Here is a 20,681-nt window from a genome sequence, read left to right as displayed (position 1 = left end):
TACCCTTAAGAATCTTATCGTTGGAAATTTTCATGGGCAATGTTTTGCAAACTTTAAATTATCCATTAAGAATATTATAGACTCCCTCCAAGTTAGAGGCTTGTGACACTTATTGTCTAGGATTTTTTCCAAGTTGGTAAACTTGAGATCTTGCTTTAGTGTTGAACTTTGTCCTTGTTTATCAAAAGGTATGAGTTTTCAACTGTTGATGCTCATTCAGTTGCATCTTTCCAGGTGCCCAGGAGAAGACGAACTTGGAAGTCATTATTCTAGTAGGCACGGCAGTGATTGCCATGTTCTTCTGGTTATTACTAGTCATCGTTCTACGGACCGTTAAGCGGGTAACAAAATCATTTCCCTTCCATCCCATGTACGTTGGTTTTCATGATTAATGAAAGCTGACTGGGGCTCTTTGAGTTGTTTCTTCCCATTGTTATTGGCTCAATGGGCACAATTTTATTTCAATACAATAACATTCTTTCCCACTTTCTTTTGGCTGGACCATTGGGCTTTAATTGATAGAAGCCACTAGAGGAGAAAAGGGCTTGGACTGTCTAGTGTAATTAAGATTTAAGTACTTCATTTTGAGCTCATTTGGGGGTTGAGAGAACACTGGATGTAGGATTATAATAGGACTTACTCTCAAACTCCATGAGTTTTATTTGAAAATGAGACATCAGGAATGGGGCTTCTATAAACAACAATAATAAGCACACAAAAAACAACAGCCAGACAACAGAGCGTATGTGACTGGAAGGAATAATGCTTTCCAGGCCAATGGAGGGGAACTGAAGACAGGCTACTTGTCCATCGTCATGGATCCAGATGAACTCCCCTTGGATGAGCACTGTGAACGTCTGCCTTATGATGCCAGCAAATGGGAGTTCCCCAGGGACCGGCTAAAACTAGGTGTGTTTTCAAGTGGTATTAATGTGATGTTGGGTTTGCTCAGACATCTTTTCCTCCTTTAGGATGAAGACGAATCCAGTCTGTTCACATGTTAGATTCAGGTTCAGAATATTCATTCCATCTCTTGAATTTGAATAATCATCCTTTTAGTCACTTAGAAGTAGTGTCCTTGTACAGTTATCCAAAGCAGGACATTTGGAGAATGAAGGGGGAGGTATTAAATAATGAAGCCAAGAAAGGGAGTTGAGCTGGAGTCTCTAAATTAAACTGAGATGTATGTGACCCCATCTAGTCGGAATTTCTGCGTGTCACTTTGGTGCTGTAATAGTCCAAGTCCGTTTTGTTTGCTGTCCTTGTTGACTGTAGGTAAGCCTCTTGGCCGTGGGGCCTTTGGCCAAGTGATTGAAGCAGATGCCTTTGGAATCGACAAGACAGCAACTTGCAAGACAGTGGCCGTCAAAATGTTAAAAGGTAAAAGCAAAATTACATGGTGACGTATCCCTCTATCTGCTTCATCTGGTTTGTAAACATGATGAAACGCTTGTATCAGCGGCTCTGTGGTTAGATGAGCCCACTAGCCAAGCGTGCAGACAGCTTTGATGATAACTTTGTACAAATTGGGAAAAAGTTCCTCTTTTATAGCCTCGTGCCAGGGTGCATGGCCTGGCAAGCAAAGTTGAGGATGGGCTTCAGCTTCACCCACTTCCCCACTTTGCCTGGGAACCCTCAGGTAGGGCGTAGCTTATACAACTGTACTTAGTGGCCTGACTATAGGGGGAAAAATACCTTGGTTATGTAAAAATGGTTTCTTAATATATTATGGTGCGTTGGTGAGATAATTATAGAACATGTAGAGACATGGAAAGAAATGTAATATAATAAGTAAAAATAGAGTGCAAAAACAGCATGTTTCCTAGAATTGGAATATGTGAAAGATTTTTCTCCTATAAAAGATAATGGTTGCACTAGGAAAGAAGGACCACGGTGACATTTTAAAAATTATAAGCTTTGTAGGGACGCCTGGGTGGCTCAGTGGTTGAGCGTCTGCCTTGGGCTTGGGCATGATCCCGGGGTCCTGGAATTGAGTCCTGCATCAGGTTCCCCGCAGGGAGCCTGCTTCTCCCTCTGCTGTGTCTCTGCCTCTCTGTGTGTGTGTCTCATGAATAAATGACATCTTTGAAAAAATTATAAACTTTATAAACAATTGTTAATCCGAATAGTAACGGGATTCTGATCTTGTCATCTTAATTTGGGGAGGTGACGAATCTAAAGCTCTTAGTTCTAGTTGTGATGTTGTCTCATTGACAGAGGCAGTGCCACTGACCCTTGGCCAGTAGGTCCTGTGCATTTCAAACCCACCTCTCTCCTTTTGCCTCTTCTCTCTTGTCGCTATGGGGGTATGCAGTTTTGAGGTGGCTCATCAGGGTCCGAGGTGTGGACCGTGTGTGTGAAGTAGAGGAAAGTACACCGGTCTGTACAGGATCACACTTGCAGTTTTAGCCTCATCAGCCTCATGTGCCAACTGGCCTTGCCAGCTGGCCCTTGTTAGGTTTCCTGCTTGGCACTAATTGGCGGGAACTTCAGCATCGCCCCTAACACATAAGGATATTTAATACATGGTGTTGCTTCCTTACCAGGAAGCACTGAAATAATCAGGCCCCGAGCAGCATAGTCAACCTGATAGATGAAAATCCAATTTTGTAAGAGAAGAAACTCTGGGCATGATTCCATTTGCAGATGTATTCTCCGCTTTGCAAAAGTCTTCACAATGGATTCCTTTAAATATCAAACATTCTGGGTGCATTTAAAGTAAGAATTTGAATTAAAATTGGAAAATATAATTTATACTTGACTTTCAAGGCACCTCGTCTGTAAATTGGATTATGGTTGTATAATCCCTAGAGGGTAATTTGTACACATGCATGCAGTGGGAGCGCCAATCTTCCTGAGCTCATGCCCACATTTATGATTTCCCTCTCTGCCATATATTTGTAGAAGGAGCAACACACAGTGAACACCGAGCCCTCATGTCTGAACTCAAGATCCTCATTCATATTGGCCACCATCTCAATGTGGTCAATCTCCTAGGTGCCTGTACCAAGCCAGGAGGTGAGTGTCTGTGGATGGTTCTGGTTGCCTGGTGATTTTGAATTATATTTTTCTGCTGGTATTTCAGGGAAACCAACTCCCGTGGCCCTAATTTCCTTAACTTAGAATCCTGTGCCAGATTCCTAGATATAAATCTATTTCATGGAGATTTAACGGGCGCTATAAATTGTTCTAGAACTTTCTGTGAATTAAAAAATGCCATTGTGCTATACTACAGTTTGCTAGTTGTGTAACAGGTGTTCAGATGAGAAAAGTAAACTCAAAAAACTTGGAAGCAAAGACCTTAAGAGCAGTCCCCCCCCGCCCCCAAAATGGGATCATTTTAGGTGATTGTGTGGAAAAGCAAGTGGGTGGACTTTCTTCTGAAATTTTGGTTAATCTTGTTGTGGAATTGCCTTTTGGTAAGAGAAAAGCTACACTATAAGGGCGCTGTGACCAGCTGATTTCGATGATCCTGTCCCCAGTGAAAGGTTGTAGTGTCCTTCAAGGTATTAAACACTTGATGAGATATGTGAGTGAAAACATTTTCCTTTCTTGACATGCGGTGTTGTCTGCAGGGCCACTCATGGTGATTGTGGAATTTTGCAAGTTTGGAAACCTGTCAACTTACTTAAGGAGCAAGAGAAATGAATTTGTCCCCTACAAGGTATGTCATCTCTTAACTCAGCTCTGGCCGCATTGTAAAATGAAGGAAAACACAAAGTGGTACAAACAAAGGGTTGCGGAAGGGGTGGTGGGTGGGGAGATGGGGTAACTAGGTGATGAGCACTAAGGAGGGCACTTGATAGGATGAGCACTAGGTGTTATACTAGATGTTGGCAAATTGAATTTAAATTATTAAAAAAAAAAAAACCAACCCCCCCCAAACCAAAATGGTGCAGGTTAATCTTTCTTTGTTAAAATGCTGTGATTACAGTAATCTTCTTTGGGTTATTATAATTTCCCTTCTTTTACCTTCTGGGGAACAGATCTTCTCATGGGGTTCGTTTGTTCATTTGTTTGTTGTGACTCTATTGACTCGATGAAAATCTATTATGTAGAACACTTGCCCCAGATTTTGGCCCAAAGATTCCATATTCCTGAAATTGATGTCCTTCTGGTCTGCTTTGAAGAGATGTAATTGTTTTCTAGAGATTTTTGCTGTATTCAAGGGGTGTGTGCATTTGCTTCTTTATAGACCAAAGGGGCCCGATTCCGTCAGGGGAAAGAATACGTTGGGGAAATCACTATGGATCCGAAGCGCCGCTTGGACAGCATCACCAGTAGTCAGAGTTCGGCCAGTTCTGGGTTTGTTGAGGAGAAATCCCTCAGTGATGTGGAGGAAGAGGAAGGTACCTGCTGCTACTTTCTCCACACTTTTGTAGAAAAGACAAGGTCATAGGGTGTTACGAGGAATTTTGTCATGGGAAAAGTTCAATACTCCCTAATATTTGGAAGAGACCAGAATTTCTAGACTGCCTCCATTCAGTCTTCCCAAAAGCAAAGTGTGGAAGCCCTGAATAAGCAGCTGCCTAGGTTGTGAGGCCAAGTTCGGGGTGAGCCTGAGGTAATCCAGGAGGTCTAAGCAGTTGGCAACAATCAAATCAATGCTTTGGAACTATTGGGTCAGCATTTGGTAGCAGGAGAGGCTCAGTGCCCTTGTTCCTGAAGGACGAAGGAGGCTCTCTGGTGGTTGAATGGCCTCCCTATTGCCCTAAGCAGTTCAGCCCCACACTAAGTCACCTGACCTCTTCGAGGCAGTGTAAGAGGTCACCTGCTATTTCTACCCTATTCCAACGGGCTTATCAAGCCTTTCCTGCAACCATACTTCCTCAGAGGAGTCTTGGTAAGCATATTTTCCTTTATCCAGTTATGCTTCCAGTGATATTTTAGTGCTCTCTGTGAGTAGAGCTGCATTCATAGCCTAACTTCCAGGACCCCTTCCAGCTCCAGGATACACTATCTATCTGCTTCCCTCAGAAGGAGCAGAGACAGCTCCATGGATATAGAGATGGGGCTTCCTGACATCTGGCTCCTCTTGAGGCTTGAGCTTGGGAGAATCCAGTCATGAAATAGTGAAAGAAACCTGCTTCCCTTTCCCAAGACATGAGGTTACAGATAGAACTTAAATCTGGCTTCTTTCTCTCAGAAGCCAAGGAGGGCATGCGAGGCTGGAGCTTGGTCTAGAGGAGTGGGGAGAGGCCATCCAGACCTCATGTAACTGGGCCCGCCCTCAGTGGGTCCCTCTCCGTCCCATCCTTCTCTCTCACAAAATGGTGGCCAGTGCATTGGAAACCCAAAAGATTGGGGTACTCAGGTGGAGTAGAAAGGGTGTTGGCCTGGAATTTGTCCTCTATTTCTTCATTTGGAAAATGAAAGAGTTTTATTAATTGTTCACTGAGAGCCCTCTAGCCCTGAGCATTAAAAAAAAAAAAATCATTGAGAAAATGGTTCTCCGTCTTTCTAATATTTACAAGGCTATTATTACAAGCACGTTTTCATTTACTCTGGTATTTGTCTCCAGGAGAGAGGCCATCTCTTATCTTATCGGAGCAAAGTTAAGAGATCATGTTGAAACACCCATTAATGTCTTAGTGTTTATTTGTACCAGTTGCACGGAAATAAATACCACCGATTTACGTAAAACCATCTTTCTCTCGATGTTCCTGTCACCTCTCATTCATATCCTTGAAGGGGGAAAAAAAAGCATCCTCGTAAGGCCTGTTTTAAGGTGTTTACAGTACTTTCTTAGCTCGAAAGTGAGAGAAGTAAAACATATTTCTGGTATTTTTAGTTATCTGTTGTAGATTATAATTTGACCTTTGGCCTTTGTCCCAGGACAAAGCCTGGAGAGAAAAGATTCAATGACCCTGAATATTGTTGTTTTATTTTTAGAGTTCTTGATATGAAACTATTGTTTATCCCTCTGGGTACATGAAAAAAAAACAACAGTTTAAAACAGCAAACTAGAAAAAGTCCTCTTTCACTGCCTGCCATCTCTGCCAAATTTACCTCCCTTTTTGCCTCCTGGATTTGTTGGTTCAATTTGACTAAGATGGAAAAAAACCAACATTTTTTCCTAAGGGGTATGATGAAAGCTAATCATACCGGGATTCAGCAAATTTACAGAGGACACGGGCATTTTCTCCCTGCTTCTGTTTCCAGAAGTTTCACTCCCAAGTGCTACAATGAAGATTACTCTAACTTAGAAACAAATACTTTCTGGTGGCAATACTGATCTCTGTCCTCCTACAATGTCCTGACAGTCTCCGAAGATCTGTACAAGAACTTCCTGACCTTGGAGCATCTCATCTGTTACAGCTTCCAGGTGGCCAAAGGCATGGAGTTTTTGGCATCACGGAAGGTAAGACGGAACCCAAGTAGCTCTTCAGATCCCAGATCTGGAAGTGAGGTGTCCAGGGCCAGCTACCGGTGTTTGGGACTGTAAGAGAATGGTCTCTACTGCTGGGACTATTCGAGGGGTTCTGTTGGAGAGGCCCCATTTCTGCTCATTTAAGGAGGTGTAAGGATTTCATGAAATTAATTTACACGATCATACTTATTGGACATCTACTAAGTGCTTGCAGTCTCCTAAGCACGAAGGACGCTGTGTGAACAAATGAGCAAACTCTCCACCTTCCTGGGATGTACATCCTATTGGGTGGAGCAGGGGGTGCACAATATAAACAAGTCAGAGACATACTAGGTCGGATGGCAATAAGCACCGTGGGGAAAAATAAGCAGGAAAGGGTTAGAGAGTATACAGGAGTGGCATGTTTGTGTGTGCATATGCTTCTGTGGTTGCGTACACCAATTTTAAGGAGAATGGAGGAGGAAGGCTTGATAAGAATGTGACATCCGAGCAGTGACCGGGACGAGGTGAGGCACTGAGCCTTGCAGATATCTTGGCGTGAGAGAGTCTATTTTTAATTTATTTTACATTCATCACCATCCATCAAAAAGTATTTGTTAGTGGTATAATTAGAAATCAGGAAGGACGGGCTTCAGATGAGAGCGATTATAAAAGCTAAAATTAGAAAAGTAGGCCAAACAGAGACTGAGGTGGGGACGTGACAAGTTACAAATATTCCAGAGGCTGTAAACACCGCGGAGGGAGTGGGGTCGGTGTGAAGTCACCCCTCTGGGAAGGGTAGAGTGGATGGTTTTATATTAAACAAGAAAAATTCAAATTAAGTTTCAGGAAAGATTATCCGTCAGCAAAATGCATTTGCCGCACCCTCTTGGGGGGCCGGGGGTCGGGGGGTGGGGAGGGCAGAAAGACTTAACGTTTTTGTTTTCCTAAATTAGAGTTGAAATCGCTAACCCATTTCTTTTGGGAAGCTTAAAGCACAGCTTTCAGAGCTTCAGGATCTCAGATGTTTCTGCCGGGGAGCTCTTTGTCCCAAGGGGAAACGAGAGAGGGGTGGTTTTATGGAATTTTCCCACGGGGGAAAGGCCCTTGGCCCTTCTTGGAGAGTCTGGTTTTATTTTATTATTATTTTTTAGAGGCCAGAGCCTGCTGTTTAGTCAGGGTGTCTCTTGACTGCAAAGGGAATCAAACGGGGTGGGGACCCGTTAATTTCCCTCGTATCTACCACCTGCTTTCTTGAATAGCACCCGGTTGTTGGGCTAAACCAAGAAGCCCTTTGGCCGGCAGAAAGGTAGGGGGGATGTCTGGTTTTTGGAATCTCCTGTGTTGCTCAGTCATGCTTGACAGTGTGCTTTTGAATATGCCTCTTTCGGAGGGAGGTGCTACACAGAGGCAAGGGGTGGGGTGGTCAGCAATGCCTCCTCTGGTCACTCCTGCCTGGTTTCAGATTCTCTGAGCCTTTCGCTCATTTATACATGCTCCCCGAGACTCTCATGCCCTTACAGGTCTACCAGGTGGAGCTAAAGCTGCTCAGTAGGTAGGAAGTTGGATGAGGATGGAAGATACCAAGAAGAGAGAAACTGAGGACCAGAAAAGAGTGGAGAGAAAGCCAGGGGAATTCGGTTCTCCTTTGTAGTGCGCTAGACAACCAACTGGGCCAGCGAGAAATCTCTGTCATAGACCCTTAGGATAACCCAACACTTTGAAAACAGGATGAGCACCACGGGGGATGGTTTCTCAGAGCTGGTCAGTTTCAGTCCCATATGGAACTGGGAAACCAACAAAGGGCACCAAACCCAAAAGCACCCCTTGTTCCTGGTTTCTGTGCGTTCATTAGAAATAACCACCATTCTGGGGCCTCCCTGAATAGTAGGTTTTAACCATATATGGTGCCAGGCAAAAGGGATGTGTGGATGTGACCAGAAACACGTTCCTAATTGTGTCTAAGAGAAGTCTATTTATGACTCCATCACCATACTCTAACTTAATCATTTAGCTCCCAAGTCTGGGGCCTTCTTATGGAATAAGCAGATGTGTGTCTCAACAAAAGTCAGATTTTTTTATTTTTATTTTTTTCTTGAAGTGTTGATGAAAGATATTAGCCCAGCACATGTTAATCAGTTGGTTTTTCTGATGGGCTTTTTTAAAGCCTGAGGTCACAACAGATGCAGAAATCATCAGCTGTGCCGAGGGCCCGAACGCACACACGATTCTTTTTTGCAGTGTATCCACAGGGACCTGGCGGCACGAAACATCCTTTTGTCGGAGAAGAACGTGGTTAAGATCTGTGACTTTGGCTTGGCCCGGGATATTTATAAAGACCCAGATTATGTCAGAAAAGGAGACGTAAGTTTCTAAGATGAACCCTGTTAAGTTACAGAATCCAAATTCCTCTCTGCAAGCTTCAGGACCTACATTGAGAACAAAAGGAAGTTTCTTCTTCAGAGGCGTGCTAAGTTGGGTTCTGATTCCTTGTCTTGTACCCTCTTAGGCTCGCCTCCCTTTGAAGTGGATGGCTCCAGAAACGATTTTTGACAGAGTGTACACAATTCAGAGTGATGTGTGGTCTTTTGGTGTCTTGCTCTGGGAAATATTTTCCTTAGGTAAGTCACTTGTTTTTGTCCCTCCATCCATACTCCAAACAGAATGTCAGAAGTCAGTGGACCCAGTGCGCCTTTGCTTCTCCTGTGTTCCACCTTTCTGTGGTCAAAGTTACTTGGAAGCTTTGGATTTTTTTTTTTTAATGATGATGTTCAAGAATGAGAGTTTCCAAGATGAAAGAATCAAATCAAATAATGTCCCATTCTTGTTTGATTCTAGGTGCTTCTCCGTATCCTGGAGTAAAGATTGATGAAGAATTTTGTAGGCGATTGAAAGAAGGCACCAGAATGAGGGCCCCTGATTATACCACACCAGAAATGTAAGGCTTTAAAAATATCTTTCTTTCCTTTCTTTTCTCAAAAGTTCTCCCTGCCCAGAAGATGTTTCATGATACAGACCTCTTATGGCCCGGTCTGTGTGCTACGACTCCCTGGAAGTCTTCCTTGATAATCTCAAGCAGAGAATCATCTCTTCTTGAAACAACAGCACTTTATCTATACCAAGCAGATAGTTTTTATTAGATGTTGATTTCTAACATTTTCTCTACATACTCGATGCTCCAAAGTATAGGGCCCTGTGTTTTATATGGTGTTGTATTACTATTTAGCATCTGGGCTCATGGTTAACTTCTCATAAATATTTACTCACTCAAGTGCCTATTTTCGGCATCAGCTGAGGAAGGAGGAGGCAGTTAATGACATTAGTGTTTTGCTTCTCTAGGTACCAGACCATGCTTGACTGCTGGCATGGGGAACCCAATCAGAGACCCACGTTTTCAGAGTTGGTGGAACATTTGGGAAATCTGCTACAGGCTAATGCTCAGCAGGTTTGTGATCTCCATCCAAGACCCGTCCACAAGGGCTTCTTCCTCCCTAGACCTTCTCATGGCCAACCATATTCTTGTAGATCTGAGCAATAATGCTTTTTTTAAAACTATCTGCCTACGCTTCTAGAGAGATGAGATCCTAATCCATAACCTAAGGGCAGACCACTCTTTCCTCCTGATGTATCTTTTTGTTGTCTTCAGATGCTCTTCTAAAGTAAAACAAGCAAACAAATAAAAATTTAGTCGATCCACAGACTATCAACAATGGATGGAATTCTTAATACACCGTCCGGGCAAAACCACATCTGAACCCTGCAAAATGGATGGCTTTTTCCTCAGTGAAATCCCAGGCCCCCATAACTTTCACTGGAGGATTTTAGAATTATAACCTTTACCATTAGAAAGTTATTTAATCTCCAGTCAATGGCCTCTTACTACCATGAATGGAAGCCAATTTCCTCCTGCTTTTCTTTTGAACAGGTGGGGGACAATGGGTCAAATCTGTTTTTATCAGTAAACCTTTCAAACGCTTAAGGGTACCAAATTGCCCTTTCTTTCTTTCTCTTGATGAAATAATGTTAAATTGTGCAACCTTTTCTCAGAAGACCCATTTTCCTGCGCATTTATTGCTTTTCTCTAGACTGTCATCAGATTTTCCATTGCCTTGAAATGTAGTGTCTAAAATTGGATGACATGCCCTTTGAAAGACTGGCTCATGTAGGTAGGGCTTTGTGAAGAAATTATCTCTCAGCTCACCGTGCTCTGTTGCTACGTCTCTGGCCCAGCCTGCTTTGTTCTCTGTGGCCCCCTTACTCCTCTTGTTTTTATATTAACTCTTTCAACATACTTTCATATACGCACCCCTTTCAAGTGCCCTTTTGTTTTGGACGACCCATTTTTTAATGTCCGAACGTTCTACATAGCTTTGAAAGCCACATACCTCATAACCAAGAAGCCCCCCTGGCCTTTGTTTTTTCATGAAAAGCCTCTTGCGGGGCTGGAGCCATAACAATAAGCACTCCGTGTTTGTTGTTTCAGGATGGCAAAGACTACATTGTTCTCCCCATATCAGAGACTTTGAGCATGGAAGAGGATTCTGGACTCTCTCTGCCTACCTCACCTGTTTCCTGTATGGAGGAAGAGGAAGTGTGTGACCCCAAATTCCATTATGACAACACAGCAGGAATCAGGTACTGTATATGGTCAACATCCCCAGGGGGACGGGGCACTTCAAGGTCATTTGGGAAAGGGCTGGAAGGAAGGCTGCATCTCACTTCCACATTTAACCTTAGCCCTGAGGCTGCTATCACAGGAAGTGCTCCTTGAGGAGGGCCGGGGTAGGTGAGTTTTCTTTCCATCTGTGGTCCACATTGCTGCCATAGCCCTTCCTTTAGAATCCCAAGCCCTGCAGCTGCAAATAGCTGGGATGCCATAGTTCGTTAATCTCCAGAAAAAGAGACCAATTTTATATAGACATCTGTATTTAAATTATCCCCATGTACTCTTTTATTAATGTGAATTAAGTGGCTTAGGAAAGATTCAGGAAGGAAGAGTTTTATGCATATATGAAAACACACTTACGCCTCGCTGGCTAGGATGCAGTATGCCATGGGGATGTGTCCCGAATTGGACCGGACAGCACATCTTCGGCAGCCCCTCCCCAGTCTGATGTTCAGCATTTTATTTGCATAATGGGACTTTTGAACTTATTTAAAACACATGCACTGCTGTCCTCTCCTGGTTTGTAAAGGGGGTCTGAAGGCAGCTTTCTTTTTTCTCTCTCCCAGCACCTGTGTCTGAGGATAGAGCTGATACGGTTTCTACAATGTGATATTAAAATTGCCTTTTACTAAGCCTGGGGCTTCTTTGCTTTGTTTCTTTTCCCACTTTTTAGGGGTGTTTTCCTCCTGTAACTAGAGCCCCGGAGCAGCAGGGTCCAGCCTGCCCTCTTGACTGTGCTGTGGCTGCAGGGAAGGGCATGGAGCTCTAGGTTAGCCAGGCTGCCAGGTGGCAGGCCAGGGAGCCCCCTGGACGGTTCCATAGAGTGGCAGGAACACTGCTGGAGTGGGTGGAAGCCAACAAGTAAACTGCCCATTACATTTATGCCAAGAGCTTTGAGTGTTTCTCAAAGAACTTTTCCTTCTGTTATCAGATTTTGCCTACACGATAACTCTCAGAGTTAGGCAAGGTAGGAAAACTATTATCTTTCTTGATGTAGATGGTGGACGTGAGGCTCAGAGCTGTCACTTGGCAAAAATAAACAATTGTGGTTAAAGATCCAGGTTTCAGTGTCCAACAGAACTGGTTGGATTACTAAGTCTGTCTCTTAGTGACCTGGACATCTTCACTGGGACCCAGGTGAAGACGCTGGTGTTCCAAAATGATTATTTTGAGAATTGCATGGTATAATGTATTTCTCATGTGCCCAGCACCTAGACAGCACCCCATACAGGATAGCTATTATGCAAGCTGCTTAAAATCACATCCCTATGACGAATCTGGTTCCTCCCATACCTCTCTCAGTCCTGTTTACTGCCACACCAAGGAGGGGCCCTCAGACAGAGACGTCAATGAACTGAAAGCCCAGTTAGTTCCACTCTCATGTTAAAAACCAGTAGTTCCACTCTCTTGTTAAAAACCAGTAGTTCCACTCTCATGTTAAAAACCCCCTACTTCAAGCTCAGCTGGCCTTCTGGTTGGTAATTATTCCTGCAGCACCACTGCCTTCTTTATCAGCAAGCCATTGGATCGCGAACTCTATGCCTTGGGTTTTTTGTGACCAGGTGGAGGGAGGACCCGAGCGGCAGTCTCTTGGCTCGCTTGGATGCTTTGCATATGGTGCCGAGAGTCGATGAAGTCATGTTTGTGTAATGGAAGTGCCAAGTGCAATGTTGGATCTGAATCAGGGCTGCTAACATTTATCCCCAGAAGCATAGAACCATAGGCCTGGCTCCTATTTTCTGGCTATGATTTTCGTATTGGTCTTTCCAGTCCTGTTTCTCTTTTATCCAGCCATAATTTGAAAAATAAAATGGAAATTGGAATCTTTTGTCTTCACCCCCTCCCCCCACTGGCTTAACCCCCTGCTGCCCTTTTTCCTTTTATAAAAACAAGACTCCAGCCATCACATTTTAATTATCTGGGTTAAAAGAAATGCAGAATTGAGGCATCTGCACATGGCACCTCATTTGGAGGCTCTCTTTTGGAGGCTCTCTGCTTCCCTGGAGAGACCAGAGATGAGGCTGAGGTGCTTCTCAGCAGACTCATTCTGTTCTTTCCCCATCTCCAGTCAGGTAGAAAAGCTGATGAGTCTTTCTTATTTGCTTCCTCTTTATAGTTTTCAATCTCATTGCGTCATAAATAGAGCTGGACGGAGACATCACAGTGGGCATCAACCTCATGATTTGTTGTCCCTTTAAATTATTTAAAAATATTTGTTCAACATTTATTTAGAGAAGAGGTCAAGAGTTGTGGGGGGAAAAGGTGAACGGGACAGATCGCTAGTGTCTAGACTCAGCTTTGTCTCTAATTTCCCCTGTGGATCAGCTCTGGCCCCAAGTTTGCATGCTTTCTGCAAGAAAACACGTATTAATTGGACTCATCTTTCTTTGAGGGCAGTTTGGGGACCATCTGTGGTGGCTCCATCATTTCCCCCCGGGGAATTTCACCTCCCACTCCAAGCAGCTTATCAAAGATTTCTTTTCTCTCCCAGAGAAAGGTTTTGGCACACACCATTTTTCTTCATTTTGGTTAATTGCTGGTGATGATTAAGTGCTCCTTGTGGATGGATGTCTGGGACAGACCCCTGGCTAGATGTTCCTGAATTTGGCTGTGATAGGATTGCTGGAAGTGAAACTATCCATTCTCCCCCTTCTGTCTTCTCCCCCATGCTGGTCCCACCGCACGGTCAGTGCCTGCGTGGGAGAGAATAGTGCTATACGCACAGTAGGTGCTTAATAAGGACTTGAACCATCATGTCCATTGTTCTCTTCTACTTTTCCCTTTCTGATACTTTCCCAAGGGAGTCACTGTGGAGTAGGGCAGGAAAACAATGGCCTTTACCATCTGAAGCCAATTTCGAATCCCAGTCCTAGCCATTTCTGTCCTAAGTCGGAGAGCTTCCTCAACTCTTTTCTCCAAGGCAGCCACATTATTGCCCAGGTTCAGCCCCTCTGGTTGATTCTATCTGCTGTATATCTCTGGAATCTGTCTACTTCTCCAAACCCTGTGGGCATCACCTCTCTTGGGCAGGGTGCCCTTCTTTCTCCTAGAGACATGAAAAAGAACCCCCTGAGTGGTGTCACTGCCAATTTCACCTTCCTCTACCCCGAGCCATCTCTCTAAAGGGCACATCCGACTTTGCCAGTGTCATGCTTCAAATTCTTCACTGGCTTCTCATGACCCAAAGAGTCTACTTATGTGATTTGGGGCAAGTTCCTTAACCTTTCTATGCCTCAGTTTCCTCTTCTGAAGTTGAGATAGTAATACCCATCCCTACGGATACCATTTCTGAAGATGCTATGAAGCAATGGTTGAGGACCATTTAGCACAGTGCCTGGCACGTCGTAGATTCTCAGTAAAGGATTCTGAGTGATTGAATCAATGAATGACTAACTGTGGTACCAATAGGTTTTAGCGACAGCCACTTTTATCGACTGGACTCAGGAGAAGTGGGTTTTTCTCTGTCTCTTTATATATTGGGTCTTCTTTCTTGTGGAGTTTCTTGAGTGAGGATGTCACTGGTAAACATCATTTTCTCCTCTCTGTAAAGGGGAGGAATCAGCCTCCTGGGTCAGGGCAGGGAGACTCAATTTCTATTCTCCTCCTTTGGCTCCAGTGTGTCCCCGCCCCACTTGGTCACAGAAAACACAGGAACATGTAACATACCCAAAAGCCTGCCTGTGGGAAAATATGCTGAAATACGCATGGAGAGTGAATTTGCTGTCCCTTGTGAAAAGGACTTCCCTTCTTTCCACTTGGGCTGTTGGTGCTTTTTACATAATCAGACTCATCCAAAGCTACACATGGCAGGGAAGGAGCACCCCCAGGAAACAGATGATATGTTGTCTAACAAGTCCTATTCTTTGAACTCCTGAAGGACATGGGTACCCTCAAGGGAGGAAAGCAAGCTTTGGCTGATAGAGCGTCATTCTTTCTAAGAACCCTTGCCACCCACATCATTCATCCTCCAGATACCTCTGTGAGCGAGGGAGAGAAAGCTATTGCCAACACATTTTAAAGACGAGGCAACAGAGGCATGGAAATATTCATGACTTTCCCAAGTTTGTGTAGTCAGTGATGGACTTTGAAATAGAACATCTCATGACTCTTGAACCACTGCCTTTTCCGAAGACCAGCAGTTCTGTGGGCAGAAAATAGGAGATTGTGAGACTCAGCTCCCCCTATACACGCACACACACACTAAGCCTCTATTACGTGCAGAAGGAGGAGGTTGCCTCCAGATCCTGCTGGGTTGAGTGTCTTTTACAGAACCCAGGTGAGATCCAGTGAGATCTGCAGGTGTTTCCTCTGGCCATCTTTCACTGAATGGTTGCTCTGCGGGCATTCTCTAGAAGAACTTTCCTGGAGGTGGCCAGGAAGATGTGTAACACTGTAATATGTCGAGAGCCCAGTGGAGGATTCTCAGGCAATCAGGAAACCAGGCAGAAGGCGGCTGATTACTTAGTTTGCTGATGTTGTCTGTAGTCCAGCCCCGGCCCTCAGAAGTAGGATTCAAAGGAACAGGAGCTCATCGAGGTCCTTCACTTAGATTATACTTTTAAATAGGCCCTCACAGGAAATGAAGCCTCCACTGTGTGCTAGCAGAGAAAGATTTTTGTTTTGTTTTTTTTTCTTTTTCCAAAGGATGTTTTGAAGGTTGCTATTAAACTTGTGGTTGAAAGATAATGAACTCAGGTATCACTTTTGGTCTCTGCAGCCAAATATACCACCACCCAAATATAAATATTGGTTCTTTTGCAGCCAGTATCTGCAGAACAGTAAGCGAAAGAGCCGGCCCGTGAGTGTAAAAACATTTGAAGATATCCCATTGGAAGAACCAGAAGTAAAAGTAATCCCAGATGTAAGTACATCTTTTAAAAATAGTCTTTAAAATAACACAAAGGATGAAATATTAGCTAGATAAATATTAGCCTAAGCATTAGAGTCTTGGAGCCTCATTACAAAGGTATGTGTCATGGGGTCATTATGGAGATGGAACTGATCAGTAGCCCCCCGCCCCCCTCCCATTGGTTTTTCCATAAGGACAGCCTCTGGTTCAATGTTCTAGATGGTCTAGCTTCCTGCCCAGTTCCACTCAAGTGTAAATGAAATCGTTGTGAAAAGAAGGATGGCAACAGGTCTCAGCTGCTTCTTCCTAAATTCTTCTTTTCTTCCAGGGCTGGGTTTACTACTAGGAAGTTGTTTCTCCCTATAGCTGGCACAGTTTCTGGCTACGATATCTTTGCCTCCCTCTGTGGAACACTGGGAGCATACTGTCTGATAGATGGGTTAAGAAATCATTTTAATTAAGTAGTTGGTCAGTGTGCACACTCAATCAACCATGCCATCTCCTTGTCTCTTAAAAAGGACAACCAGACGGACAGTGGTATGGTCCTTGCCTCAGAAGAGCTGAAAACCCTGGAAGACAGAACCAAATTAGCTCCATCTTTTAGGTAAGGCTCAGCCAAATAGAAAAGACAAATGTCGATAGGAATTTTCAGAAGGAACTTAGAACTTTCAATGTCGATGCAGTTTTCCCTTTTTGTGTCTTTGTTGGTTAGGCAAATCTGCATCAACTGAACTGATAAAGAACTGAAACTAATCAAACAAATAAATTACGTGGCACATCTGAAAAAGAATCTGAAATTAATTAGGGGGTTTGGTCGGTTCTTATGAGCATTTATGAATACCAGGGAATTTTTACGTTTGTATGGTCAGTGGTTTGTATGGTCAGTGGTTTGTATGGCACTGGCTGGATAACAAAGGTCATTGGATATAATCCCTCGAATTGAAGTGATTAAAATCTTTGTGGACTCTGAAGAGTTTTCAAACCTGTACCTAAATAAGCACATCTGTCTTTAGAAGTCTGATGCGTAAATAACCCACATCTATTTACTTGAGATACTTCAACGTTATTGGCTGAATTATGTGGCTTATTATTATTGGCTTCCTTGTGGGAAAAATATTAAATTTGGTTGTGAATATGATTTCCCCCAGGTGGTTCTGTAGGAATCTTGTTTTGAATAGATATATTTGCTTTTAACCTAACAAATAAATGAAAATCTCTATAAAAATAGCAAGATGAAGAGCAGTTATTTATTTGCTAGTGAGCTCACTCTAGGTGAGAATTGAGAAGACTTTGATGTGCTTGTAACCTAACTATTATGTAAAGTGGGAACACCCATGGGTTGTTGAGGGATGTTCATGTAAAGAAAAAAGAATTAAAACGAGCCATTAAAACAAATGCTTTAAAACAAACGCTTTTATCGTTTGTTTTAGACCTAAAGTGAGAAATGGTTAGAGCCTATCATAGGTTTCATTCATTGATTTAAAAATATGTTTATTCAAATATATTTATTCAGCAGTGACTGTGTGCCAGGTACCATGCCATTGTTTGAGATACTAAACTCGTTTTATTGAGGCTGGAGTGAAAGAAAAATCACGTTTCTAGTCATTTGAAATGACTTTTAAACTATATATGGACATAGAGTTAATGAAATCCTTTTTGTAGTTTTTAACACGAATAACTTGATAAAACACGTATTAAGGGGAAAACCTCACACCTCAGACTGGCTTGAGAAACTGTAAATCCTAAAGTTTTAGGTCGGCACAGCCTACACTTTTAGGCTGTGACATAATTATGGTCTGTCATGATTCCACACCGTTGAAAACATTCTCTAGTTGCTGCTGAGTGATCCGGGCCCTCGGTCCTTCCAAAGAATGTGGCTTTGATGAGCAAAAAGCAGTTTTTGACAGTCAGGCTTGATTGCACACACACGCTTCAACATATTCAAGTTTAAAGTTGCTCAAGAACTTTATTAACACCGCACACATGCCGTGTAATCCCCAGTGGACACAGTGAGGCAAGCAGCCTCGGACTCAGAACATCCCAATTTCCTTTCACATCGTCCAAGAGTCCCCTTGGCTCCTATCACTGTATACAAACCTGTCAGTCTTCCACGCCATAAAAATGCTCCATCCGTCGGAGCCTTTGCGTAACTCCAGAGAACTGCCTTTCATCTCATCACAGGCTTGAAAGACTTGGACCTGAATGAGAGAACTTATCTGCAACTGCGAGCTCATGCTAGTACCTGAAAATAGACATGGTCTGAGCAAACCTGATACGTTGATTAACAAGTGGGAGAGATAGGGGCTGGTGTCTCTGGGGAGATTACAGCCCACATGGGGTCAGGAATGGGTTTAGGGTAAGAGGGGCAAGACTTGCCTTCCCTCCACCAATTCATCTGGTTGCCCTTTCTTCCGCAGTGGACTGATGCCCAGCAAGAGCAAGGAGTCTGTGGCATCCGAAGGCTCTAACCAAACGAGTGGCTACCAGTCCGGGTATCACTCCGATGACACGGATACCACTGCGTACTCCAGCGAGGAGGCCGAACTTTTAAAGCTGATGGAGATTGGACCGCAAGCTGGCAGTGCAGCCCAGATTCTCCAGCCTGACTCTGGGCCCACATTGAGCTCTCCTCCTGTTTAAAAGGAGGCTCCCACGTCCCCCACTCCTGGAAATCACATGAGAGGTGCTGCTCAGATTTTCAAGTGTCGTTCTTTCCATCACTAGGAAGTAGCCACATTTGATTTTCATTTCAAAAAAAAAAAAAAAAGGGGACCTCAGACTGCAGGGAGCCAGTCCCCTAGGCATTTCCTGAGAAGATGTTTGTGACTCAAGAATGTGTTTGTGCTTTCTACCAGTGTTGGCCTTCTGTGTATGCATTTAAAAGCGTTGTCTGATGCCCCTGACTGTGGGTCTCCCCGTGGGTTATAACAAAAGGAGTTCAAGGAATGGCTGCATCTGTCCATGAAGTGGCAACACCTGGGGAGTTGACACCTCTCTGTAAAACCAGAAGATAAACTGGGCAATGCAAGTGCTTTAGGTGTTGAAGATGGGAAAGACCTTTAGGGCTGAGTCCACCCAAGATCCTTTGTTTGCGATATGGGTCCTGAGCCAAGTCTTACGTGTGGGGTTTGGATTGACAGAAAGGAAGACGTTGGCTTGCCCTGAGAGCACGCTGGAGCCTGCAGATGCATTGTGTTGGCCGTTGTGGAGGTGGGCATGGGGTCTGTGAGGAAATGTAAAGGGCTTCAGATGAGGTTACTGGTTTTAGAAGGTTGCGTGCTCTTCCCGGTTGGGCTAAATGAGAGCTCCTTGAGCTGTTTCCGACTCCTAATGAGAGTGCCTTCCGGACTCTTACGCGTCTCCTGGCCAAGCCCAGGAAGGAAATGATGCAGCTCTGGCTCCTTGTCTCCCAGGCCGATCCTTTATTCAGAGCACCATAAAGAAAGGACATTCAGACGGAGGCTCCCTGTCGTGTTGAAGAGTTCTGATTGTATAAACCAGCTTCTGGTGTCTTCTGGGTGAATACCCACATATCTGTCCTGATGTGATATATGTCTGAGCCTGAATGCAGTAGGTTCCGTATCAAGCTGTGGTGTCAAAGCTTCAGGAAGGATTTTACTCTTTGGTTCCTTCTCCCTTCCCTGAACCTTCCCCTTCTCTTCACCCCAATCAGTCAGTATCTTAGTAATTTGGCCTCTACACTCTAGTAAAAGCTGATTTGGTTTGTTCACTCTCTGAAGGACTGTTAGCCAGATTTCAAAATTATTTTATAGCCAAAGTTTTAACAACATCTATTCTATTATTTAGACTTTTAACACATAAAGCTATTTCTACTGGTTTCTGCCCTTGTTCTTTCCTTTTTAAAAAAGAAAATGTATTTTCCATTTGGTACCATAGTGTGAGATGCTGGGAACCATGACTGTAAAACATGCTATGGCACATATATTTATAGTCTGTTTATGTAGAAACAAATGTAATATATTAAAACCTTATATTATATATGATGAACTTTGTACTATTCACATTTTATATCAGTATTATGTAGCATAACAAAGGCCGTAATGCTTTCAGCAATTGATGCCATTTTATTAAAAAAAATGGAAAAACTTAAATGAGTCCCTTTGCAAGGCTGCATTTCTGTTCTTATCATTTCTCTCACTTCTAAAGTGGAGGAGGGGGAATCAGACACAACTACCATGTGGCTTTTCATTTTGAATTGTTTCCTTATTCTTCCTATAAAGTATATTTTCGCAGTTTATACTTTTTTAAACCAATAAATGCATGCTTAGTAAAAAAAAATACGACTATTTTGAGGGAAAGTACTTCTGACTTGAGGTCTCCCTCTGCCCCTCTGCCCCTCTCCCTGCTCATGGGCTCTAAAATAAATAAATAAATGAAATCTTTTAATAAACGATAGGTATACTTGACTATGTAAATATTGAAACACTTGTATTGCAAGTGTCTCCCCTTCCTCTTTTTTTGTTGCACCAATAATTCACTCACATGTGGACTCTCATTATATTCTGAGCACCTTTGAGATTCTGAAAACAGGGACCGAGAGATAGAAGTACTCCCACAGTATCTGTGGCCCTCCAGTCAATCCTGTGGCTGTGACCATTGCCAACCCTTAAAATCAGAGGGCGAGAGATTCCCGAGATAGGTGGAACATACTTGTGGTTTTCTTTTCTTTTTTTTTAAATTTTATTTATTTATGATAGAGAGAGAGAGAGAGAGGCAGAGACACAGGCAGAGGGAGAAGCAGGCTCCATGCACCGGGAGCCCTACGTGGGACTCGATCCCGGGTCTCCAGGATCGCG

At 43.5% G+C, this 20,681-nt stretch overlaps 1 protein-coding gene across 1 annotated transcript in view; it reads left to right on the top strand.

Moving 5' to 3' along the window:
- Positions 1-20,149, top strand: part of KDR (kinase insert domain receptor) — a 45,192-nt gene extending 25,043 nt beyond the window's left edge. The window contains 15 exon segments of the mRNA XM_055334996.1: positions 235-341; positions 774-909; positions 1,276-1,380; positions 2,905-3,018; positions 3,576-3,664; positions 4,196-4,349; positions 6,264-6,361; positions 8,591-8,713; positions 8,859-8,970; positions 9,188-9,287; positions 9,689-9,794; positions 10,833-10,984; positions 15,777-15,876; positions 16,383-16,468; positions 18,282-20,149. Of these exon segments, the coding sequence (XP_055190971.1) occupies positions 235-341; positions 774-909; positions 1,276-1,380; positions 2,905-3,018; positions 3,576-3,664; positions 4,196-4,349; positions 6,264-6,361; positions 8,591-8,713; positions 8,859-8,970; positions 9,188-9,287; positions 9,689-9,794; positions 10,833-10,984; positions 15,777-15,876; positions 16,383-16,468; positions 18,282-18,504 (1,805 nt within the window). The 3' untranslated portion in view covers positions 18,505-20,149.
- The last annotated feature ends 532 nt before the right edge of the window (positions 20,150-20,681 follow it).

Source organism: Nyctereutes procyonoides, unplaced genomic scaffold (assembly GCF_905146905.1).
Source record: "Nyctereutes procyonoides isolate TBG_1078 unplaced genomic scaffold, NYPRO_anot_genome, whole genome shotgun sequence".
In the NCBI taxonomy this organism is placed as follows: domain Eukaryota; kingdom Metazoa; phylum Chordata; class Mammalia; order Carnivora; family Canidae; genus Nyctereutes; species Nyctereutes procyonoides.
The sequence above is the reverse complement of the archived record's forward strand: the minus strand, read 5'-3'. Positions and strand labels throughout refer to the sequence as shown.